Raw genomic sequence first — 9,619 nt, forward strand, 5'->3', positions numbered from 1 at the left:
CCCCAATCCAACTAGGGTAATTTCCGGGTCGGGCTATATTTATTAATTCTTTTAAAAAACCGGCTAACCAGGAGACTCAGGTGACTTGACGTTTCTTGGCCCAAAATCGCCCGCCTTCCATTCTGGTCCTTGTGAGACGGGTGATTTTCGAATCACTACCAGTCTCAAATATTTGATATCAACGCATAAGACTATAAATTTCAGAATTCGGGCATTTGATAGGTACCAAACAACCACGTATCTTCCATAGAAAGTGAAAGCTTGATGCTAAAAAGGAAAGCCTCTGTTTATTTGCCAAGATTGGCTCAGCCCTTACTCTAAGGCTAACACATCGTTACAATCCGAATAAATAAGAGCATACGGGTTTTGGCAGTTATTTTATTGTACCTGACCCATATGCTCAAACACCCAATTCCTTGGATAAAAATTGGAAGCAATTGAGAGTAGAAAAATAATGGAAGGGAAGAATTTTGTGAGAGAGAGAGAGAGAGGCTACTCTTCTGCAACGACACTGATCTCACCCTTCTCAAGTAAGTCATAGAAAGCCTTGGTTTTCCTCTGCTCGTTCCAGTGGTGAGTCTTCCAAACGCCCCCAGCCAACAGGCCCAGCGTCATGCCATAGAAGATCTCCTTAATAATACTTGGTCCAGTGTACGCAACATGAGCAATCCTATGTGCAGCCATCTCTTCCTATTTCTTCTGCAAAACTGTGTAAAATGAAAAGCATGACAAAACATTAATAAAAGGCAAAGTTAACAGTTTATAAAATAATAATAATGATAAGGCAAAACATGACCAAACATTAATCAATTACAACTGAATAAATGGTAATCAATTTATATATTCATGGCAGTATCCACTTTTAAATTACCCTCTAACTATAAGAAGGCAAGGGGTGATTGCCGACATTTCTGTACTCTTATGATGACATGGAAGGCAGCATTATGAGCAAGCTTTCAAAATTAGGGAATACCCACTTGGGTTTTCCTTCTTTTTCTTTCTTTTGGTAAATGTGATAGTGACACTAAAGGGCCAGCATTTATTGAGCCAAATACTATAAATAGAAACCATGCTTTAATGAAAGAGCAACTATTCAAGTCGGTATAGCATCAGGAGTTCTGTCAAGTGACCACCACAAAAACATGGAAACATATCTGGAATCCTTAAAGAAAATCACCAGGGGTTTAAGCTTAATGGCCTCATTGTTTACAGCTCATATATTTGCAACCCATGTCAAGGTTTAAATCTCAAGCTTACCCATCAAAGCACACACAGAGACACACAGGAGAAACTTAGTAACACTTCATTGGCTTTGAAAGTTAAGGGCAAAATTGTTGTTATTAGGCTGTTTATTTTCTTAACAGGAGAAACCTTTAAACAATAGTTGTCCACTGTTATAAAATGTAAAATGCCCCCAATATATGAGTCAAAGATGTACATTACCTCTCAACAATGTTTTATGACTGCAAATAACCATGCGGATGAGGATTGCCCAGATTGGATGATAAAGAAAGATTGGGAGGGAAAAATTGGCCAATAAGTGACTTTTCTCAGCTGCAAGCCTTTTGATGCAAAATGACAAAGTCCTCGGTGAATTATCAGGAGCTGTTTAACCAGTCTAAAGAGTAGGGGAACTCTCATGTTACTTATTGTTTTCTATTCATAGTTCTTTCTTTTTTTATCAATCATACAGAACAGCTCTAGCCTTTGGCAAATAAAGGACACTCTCAAGAAGAAACAAGTGTGACCCAGATGGGATGATGTAAAATGAGTGGCTCTCGAGGTTAAAGGGCCACTAAATCCTTGATGGGAAACTTGAAGGTAATATAAATACAATAATGAATAAGGTAAAAAGGTTATTTTTAGAAGATTGAATTGTATAGATATGAATGAAGATTGCGAAGGATCCTAAAATGGCAATCACAAAGGTGATGAATACTTGGAAGATAGTGAAGCAGAGGTTGCTTCGACCGATACATTAGGAGGGAGCTCAATGAAGGAGGACTGGAAGAGTTCGAAGCATTAGAAGTGTTCATCTCAAAAAACTGAGAGAGAGAGAGAGAGAGAGAGAGTTGTTTGTAATTTGTACTATTATCCACTCTGACTATGAGCCCAAGAGAAGGAATGAGCCAGAAGATGAGAATCTCCTATAGGATGATTTCTATTGGATGAAAAATAACAAAAGGATCTTGAAAATGAGAACTCTACATCAAGGATGACAACAGAGGATACCCATGGTCCTCATGAAACACTAAAATGGCCTGCCAAATCCAATTGCAAATGCAGAGCATGGAGAAGTATTCTTAAACCATTCAAATATCCCAGGTGCACATTGAAGCAGGTAGTGATGGGATTAAATGGAAATCCTCCTCCATTTGGACTTGTACAATGATACTCATTTAGAGGGTTGTTTGGGATGAGGATAGAAAGTCATCAAGTATAGACCATATCCTTTTGGGGTTTTACAATCAAAATGATTGGAATGTCTAAATAGTGACAAGCATGAATGCAACCCAGTTTACATCCACACTTGGGTTAGGACTATCAGAATATGATACATTCAGGATAAATGTAAATCTACTACTACTGAAACAAAATAAATGTTTTACGTAAATTTATGTGCCATCTATTATATTGCATAGGGTCTTCGATCGATTTATATTTCAAAAAAGCAAAAATATAAAACAGGTCATAATATTGGGCATATTGATATTCTTGCTATTTTTCATGGTATTTTTTTCCTTTACGCTCATGTTTTTATGTCTCAAAATATTGTTTTCATACAAACAAATATAAAAATGATAAAAACATAAGAAATAATAAAACCACAAAAATAAAAGAATTGCTAATGTTCTTCATATTTGCACTGTTCTATATTTAGTTTTCTTTCATGTACTTCTTATTATATAATGCATTGGTGAATAGCTTTCACATATCCACGTCAAGCACTCTCGAGATTTTCCAAAAGTTGAAATTTTGGGAGTAATGTTGGCTTGTTCACTCTCATGAAGCTGACAAAATCAAAGGAATTCGCCTTCAGACTTAACTTACTGAAGTAACTAGCATGGACTGCAATGATTTGGTACTCTTCAAGTAAAATATACAATTTCAAAAACTGAACCTTTGACCAACATTTTCACCGATTATGCGGGTGGAAATTCATGTAGATGTTGCCACTGTATGATTTTACTATTGTCTCCCCCTCTGAAGAGAAAAGGATTATGTGTTGAGGCTCCAAAAAGGATAAACCATTACATTACATTTTATTTTTTTGGCAAAAAGAAGATTCTCATCAAGGTCCAAATTTCATAATAAAACATTTAACATATTACATAATGTTTCAAATAGTTCTGGTAAGTTGATAAAAGCTTCAAGATATAATATGGATACTAGAAGAATTAACCATATCTAAGAACTTTTGGTGGTCATGAAATCGATGCGTTGAATATAAGCTCAAGCTCGCCCTCTGTTATCATCACATCTCAAAAAAGACAATACCAACAAAGACCATGTGAGAAACAATAAAGCAGATCAAGGATGACTACAGCTACAAGAAAGAACTGGAAAAACATAAAAGAGAGTGAGAAAAGGAGAATGTGTCATACACTATAAAAATAAATCAAGGATCACTACTGAGGTACCAAGATTTCCATTTTTTTAGAATAAGATGCAAGCAAACCATTCTATGATACAAAAAAAGAGAAAGAAACATGATATTCTAAGATCAACAAAACCTGAAATGATTAGCAGAAACACGATATCAAGAGACTCGACCTCATACGAAACAATATGATCCTGACGGATCCGCAGGGGAATTGTTCATTTCTCAGAAGAAAAACATTAGAGAGAGAAAAATGTAAGAAATAAAAAGTATCAGATCAAAATGAAAATCATGACCACGTAATACTAAAGATGAAAATTTACCGGAATAAGAACTTGCCCAACCTCAGATCTGCTCGAGGGTGCAGAAAAATAAGAAGAAAATACGAAAGATTCATAAAAGGAAGAAAACAGGAGAAAAAAAAACAGATCAAATTGAGAAAAGATCCGAAATTTAAAGGAAGCCAACCTTTAGATCCGCCTACCCGCACTACTGGAAACAGATCTGCCCTGAGGCTAAGTCTCCATGCCTGGTGCAAGTTCCATCCAAACCCTAACCCTAACCCTAACCCAAGGTAGAAGAAAGACTGGTGTTGACAAATCCACGGTGATGACGACACACTTACTGACGACCTGATCCTACGTACGGTACGAGTATCTATGAGCAAAGAGCATGCTCCCGCGAAAGCTTTCCATGCTCTACCTGCATGAAGTTCTAACTTCCTCCGCCTTTTTAACCATTGATCTACAATGGATGGCTGGCATTCACTCACTTAAGTTGTCGGGTACGGAATTAATAGATAACTCATTTTAAATAAATCTACAATAAAGAGAGAAACTCATTTTTAAAGAAAAAAAAAACACGGAAAAATAAAATAAAGGGTTCTTGAAGGAGAGAGAGCACACACCGGTAAAATAGGGAGAGAGCTTTTTGGAGAGGAGAGAGAGCCTGCACCATTAAAAGGAGAGAGGTTCTTGAAGGGAGAGGATAGTTCTTTTATGTTATAAAGCTTTGAGGGAGAGAGATTTTTTTTTTTCTTTTTTTTAAAGGATTAGGGCAAGAAGGTCTTAGAGAGAGAGTCCAAAGGAGGGCAAGAAACAAGAAGATTCCTGAAGAGGAGTGAGAAAGAAGTTGGGCCCACCCTTTGGTGACCTTTTTTCTCTCAAGGCCAAGAATTACTTTGCCAGAAAACAGAAATCCCCCCTGGCGATTGGCTCTTGAAGCCACTTGTGGTTGATTGGTTGTGGTCGAGTGTGCGGCTCTACAATTTGCTCGGTCATCCAGACAACAGGGTCGCCGCTGCTCTTCATTGTACTCAGCCCTCTAGGTCAGCACCCAAGGCTCTCATCTTCACCGTTAATTTGCAGATCTTAGGTTTGATATTTTTCTATTTTCCTTTTTATTTAATTTTATATGTGTGTTTGCATGTGTGTATGTTTTAAAATAATCTCTATAGCATCATTTGTGAAATTTATAGCTTTTTGCTCTATCTCGCTCTAGCATTATTTGTAAATATAGAGTTGTTTATTATCTCTCTCTATCTATCTTTATTTCTTGAATGATATTAATTGTGTGAAATTTAGGGCTATGAATGGTTGATAGATGTTTTTTTATGTGAAATTTGAACAAAGTGGTGTCTTTTCTTTTTTTTTAAGATGCCTTGGAGCTTACTAGTTCTTGCCATTTTATGGAAATTTGGAGTTGAGTATTGTTGTCTATGTTACTTTTTTTAATCCATCTTGGGAGGGCTGCTTGCTTTTTTGTGAAATTTTTTTATTGCTATTTTTTTGTGAAATTTGGAGCTTAGTAGTGTTTCTATGCAATTTTTAGAATCCGTTAGGCATAGGATTGCTTCCATTTTTTCCTAAATCTGAAAGTTGAGGTAATGGTTTCATGTTTGTTTTTTGGAGCCATTGAGGGGAAATTTTTTTTTATGAATTTTGAACTAATTGTCCTTGTCATTTTTTATGAATATCAGGGCCAAGTAATATCTTTTAGTTAATTTGTGGATCTTTTGAAACTGTGGTTGTTGCATTTTTTTTGTTGAAGCTTTGAACTAATAGTATTTCTTTTGTCATTTTAAGGATCCATGTTGATAGGGGATTCTTGTCTTTCATCACTGAGTGGGACACAAGTTGCGAATTTACAAAAGTGGGCTACTAGTTTTAAACCTTGCTCCAATAAAAAAAAAAAGAACAAAAAGAAAAAGAGAAAACAGGGCACCCCCTTAAATTGGGCTTTTTTTTATTGAATAATGGTTGCTTATCTCAATGAATTACTTAATCGAACTCTTCTTTGCTCTGCCTAATCACATGCGGTGTATTTGCTTTGTAGATTGCATATACCGACGCCTCGAATTTATCAACAATATTATTTATCAGAAAGGAAAAATGTTACTTATTTAGCTTCCTTTCAAATACTGTTTTTTCTATAAAGATGGACCATGATGAGTTCTATAAAGACAATTTTATGCATGCGGGTTATGACAATATCATAGCAACTGGGGATGGTGAGGACAATGAGGTCCCACTGTTTTGTGATCAACAAGATAATAGTGGGCATCAAAAGGACTTATTTATAGGAATGAACTTTGAATCTGAGGATGCTGTGTATAAATTTTACAATGCCTATGCCTAACGAAAAAACTTTAGCATTCGTCTTGAGAGGGCAAGGAAAGACAATGACAACAATTTGAGGATGCGAGATTATGTTTGTTCAAAAGAAGGAAAACGTGATCCAAAGTATGTAGAAAAAATTCATCATCGACCAATAACAAAAGACGGATGCAAAGCAATGTTAAGGGTACGCATGATGAAAGAGGGAAAGTGGGTTGTAACAAAATTTGTTGAGGAGCACTCCCACAAGTTTACATCGCCATCAAAGGTACATCATTTAAGATCACATCGAGCCATCCTAACAGCTACCATGAACTTGATCAAAGCGATATCTTCAGCAAGGTTTGGTGTGCATAAAATTATGCATATTTTAACAGAACATGCGAATGGGTCAAATGCTCTGGGCTTCACTCATGTAGATGTCGAAAACTTTATCCATAGCACCCGCAGGAAGGCGAGTGTTAGAGGGAGGGATGGGGAGGCTCTTTTGGCTTACTTTCGTGAGCGTGTTGAGGCGAACCCATGATTTTTTTTATGAAATATAGCTTGATGGAGTAGGTCAAGTTTATAATGTGCTATGGATTGACTCGCGATCAAGGATATCATATGAGTAATTTGGCGATGTAGTTATTTTTTATACAACAAAGAAGACAAATGCATATCATATACCTTTTGTCCCCATTATTAGAGCAAACCATGATGGAAACAATATAGTCTTTGGTTGTGCACTAATTAGGTATGAGACAATAGAGTCTTTTATATGGTTGTTTGGGCATTGGCTAGAAGCTATGCTGGGTCGAGAACCAGGTTGCATCATTATTGACCAAGGCGCAGCCATGACTGCTGCAATTAAAGAAGTTCTTCAAAATACAAGGTATCGATTATGTAGATGGCATATTTCACGAAAGTTTCAAGAAAAATTGAGCCATGTTGAGCGGAAGCACCCAGGGTTCTTACATGAGTTGCATAGAATCATTACTGATTATAATGAGATAATTAATGATTTTGAGGATCGTTGGTGAATGCGTCAAAAATATGAGCTCAGGAGGAATGAATGGTTGGACAAAATATATGGATGTCGTTCTCAGTGGGTTGATATGTATATAAATGATACATTTCTTGCTGGTGCACGGTCTAGTCCACGGAGTAAATCTATAAATAGTTTTATTAAACAGTATGTAAATTCACACATCAGTTTTTTAGGTTTTGTAAAGCAGTGCTATAAAGCAATTGATCATTTATATGAGAAAAAAATATGAGGGACTTCACGAGCACTGAAGGTATTCCAATAATGAGAATGACATTCCTCTATGAAAAACAAGCTACTAAGTTATACACCCATGATGTATTTAGGAAGTTTGTTGAGGAAACTCAAAAGATACCTCCCATGGTTGCAGAGTTTATAGAAGTTGAGGGATCAAATACCACATATAGGGTGTATAAATATGATGTCAATCGGCCACAATATAAAGTGGTATTCAATGAATTAGAAATCACAGCAGGTCGTACATATTGCTTGTATGAACATGATGGTATTCTTTGTGCACATGTTTTAAAGGTTTTCTATTATAATAGTGTTATGCTCATCCTCAAGCACTACATCATGACAAGATGGACTAAGGAAGGAAACAAAGAGATGGTATCAGATGGCGATGGTGTTCAAATTAAGGCTGATTATAAGGAGTTTCAAACTGCTCGTTACGATGATTTAAGTAGAGCCGCCTTTAAAGTTGTATCAAACAGATCAAATAGTGAAACTCTCTGAGAATTTACAAAAAACATTGTTATGGAGTGTAATGAAAAAGTGGAGAGAAAGAGATTGGAGTATGAAAAAGAGACAACTTGTTCGAATCAAGGTAGTAATATAAATGATGTCATGTCTAGTCATAGTCACACACCATGGACTAACCCAAACATCTTTATACTTGAATCACAATGTGTTCGAACAAAAGGACGACTCGGCATTGCAAGAAAGAAAGCACTATGGGAAGAGAAGACAAGCACGGGGAAGTATTTTGTTTGCCAAAATGTAGGCCATGGTAGGCGAACTTGTCCAACTTTGAAAACTCAAGGGTAAAATTATAATTATGCTTACAATTATAATTTAATATTGTTGTACTTTAATATTGTCTTGTGAATTTGAAATAATGCATCAACTAATCACTAATTTGCAACTTATGCAGGACTGACATGGAAATTCCCATAATGGAGCCTGAAGCTGAGCGAAACAATATGTAGACTTCGCTATATACACCATTCGCTTTTTTGACGGTATATCGATAATACACTTGCACTAATTGATCGTTATATATTAAATGTATTAGGATATAACGGCATGTGTTTTATGTTAAATGCTTAGTTCTTTCCATTTTCAATTGGTTATCGAGCTAATGTATATCCTAAATTTTCAATGATTATATCAGTTTGGATAACAATACATGAAGTCAAAACATAGGCCATAACTTTAAGAACAAGATTGGAGTTTTTGTACAAGCCCAATGGTCAACCCTCAAGCTCATCATCTCAGAAATTTTTTGCAAGCCCAATGCTCAACAATCAAGCTCATCATCTTAGAAGTTTTTTGCAAGCCCAATGCTCAACAATCAAGCTCGTCATCTTTGAAATTTTTTGCAACCCAATGCTAATGGAGAAGACTTTATCTTGGAATGAAGCTTCGAAATAGAATTTTTGTATATCCATATTTTGCAAATTAATGTTGCAAGTAGAATTTTGTATAGTTTCAAAGTGCATGTTGAATAGCTTCAAATGGAATTTTTGTATAGCTTTCCATTTTGCAAATTGATGTTGCAAATAAAATTTTTGTATAGCTTCCATATGTTGCAAACAATATGTAGATCTCTCACGCTATCTATGACCTAGCTATCTTACTCTCTTTGTCACTCTTTGGGTGTATGTGCATGTTTCTCTCTCTCTCTCTCTCTCTCTCTCTCTCTCTCTCTCCCTCGTACGAACTCTATGGATGGTTTGCGCTTCCAATACTACTCCTTAGCTTTTAATACTAAAATAATAGTACACCAAATTCATACACCAAATAGTATGAGAGTGGAGATAGCCGTCGTTTCTAATTTATGTCAGTTAGAAATGCCATTTCTAATTTCCCCAAATTCATACACTAGATAGTATCAGGTAAGTGTAGATATCAAGATAGAAGCATACATGCTCTCAGAAAATTACCCAAATTTGATTATAGTACTATGAGAAGTAATTAAAACTACCACTGATTACCCATTTTAACATTTTCACTACCTAGACCAAATTCCCTGGATCAAAAGGAAACACCAAGCTTGAATCGAAAAAAAATTCCATGGGAACACAGTTTGAAGAACTTGAATTGCAATCCATGATTCTCACAAAAAGAATTAGTGTGTATTTAGGGTCCTGT

General features: G+C 35.9%; 1 protein-coding gene and 1 long non-coding RNA gene across 7 annotated transcripts; one reads left to right on the forward strand and one right to left on the reverse strand.

Annotated features, from left to right (window-relative positions):
• Window positions 1-221: 221 nt before the first annotated feature.
• On the reverse strand, window positions 222-4,793 carry LOC105421510 (cytochrome c oxidase subunit 5C-like). 6 transcript variants are annotated; one of them, XR_016049289.1, is made up of 4 exons: window positions 4,509-4,793; window positions 4,070-4,420; window positions 3,925-3,952; window positions 222-707 (listed from the first exon to the last, which is right to left on the reverse strand). XR_016049289.1 is itself a non-coding variant. In XM_020674027.2 (3 exons), the coding sequence occupies exon 3, from the start codon at window positions 682-684 to the stop codon at window positions 493-495; it is 192 nt and encodes a 63-aa protein (XP_020529686.1). In that variant the 5' UTR covers window positions 685-707; window positions 3,925-3,952; window positions 4,086-4,305; the 3' UTR covers window positions 222-492. The 6 variants fall into 6 exon arrangements, 5 of the variants coding, with proteins under 5 accessions (XP_020529686.1, XP_011627348.1, XP_011627351.1 ...); XM_020674027.2 differs by lacking the exon at window positions 4,509-4,793 and having other exon boundaries at window positions 4,086-4,305; XM_011629046.3 differs by lacking the exon at window positions 4,509-4,793 and having other exon boundaries at window positions 4,070-4,305.
• LOC110008190 (uncharacterized) lies at window positions 4,537-9,109 on the forward strand. Its single transcript, XR_002282802.2, has 3 exons — window positions 4,537-4,975; window positions 8,400-8,487; window positions 8,640-9,109. It is a non-coding gene; the product is annotated as an uncharacterized LOC110008190 (long non-coding RNA).
• The last annotated feature ends 510 nt before the right edge of the window (window positions 9,110-9,619 follow it).

Source organism: Amborella trichopoda, chromosome 2, assembly GCF_054954075.1.
Source record: "Amborella trichopoda isolate Santa Cruz 75 chromosome 2, AtrichopodaSantaCruz75HAP2 v2.0, whole genome shotgun sequence".
Lineage (NCBI taxonomy): Eukaryota > Viridiplantae > Streptophyta > Magnoliopsida > Amborellales > Amborellaceae > Amborella > Amborella trichopoda.

Bases quoted from the DNA above. Each gene is read 5' to 3' on its own strand.
- LOC105421510 (XM_011629049.3), bottom strand. From the start codon at position 684: ATGGCTGCACATAGGATTGCTCATGTTGCGTACACTGGACCAAGTATT.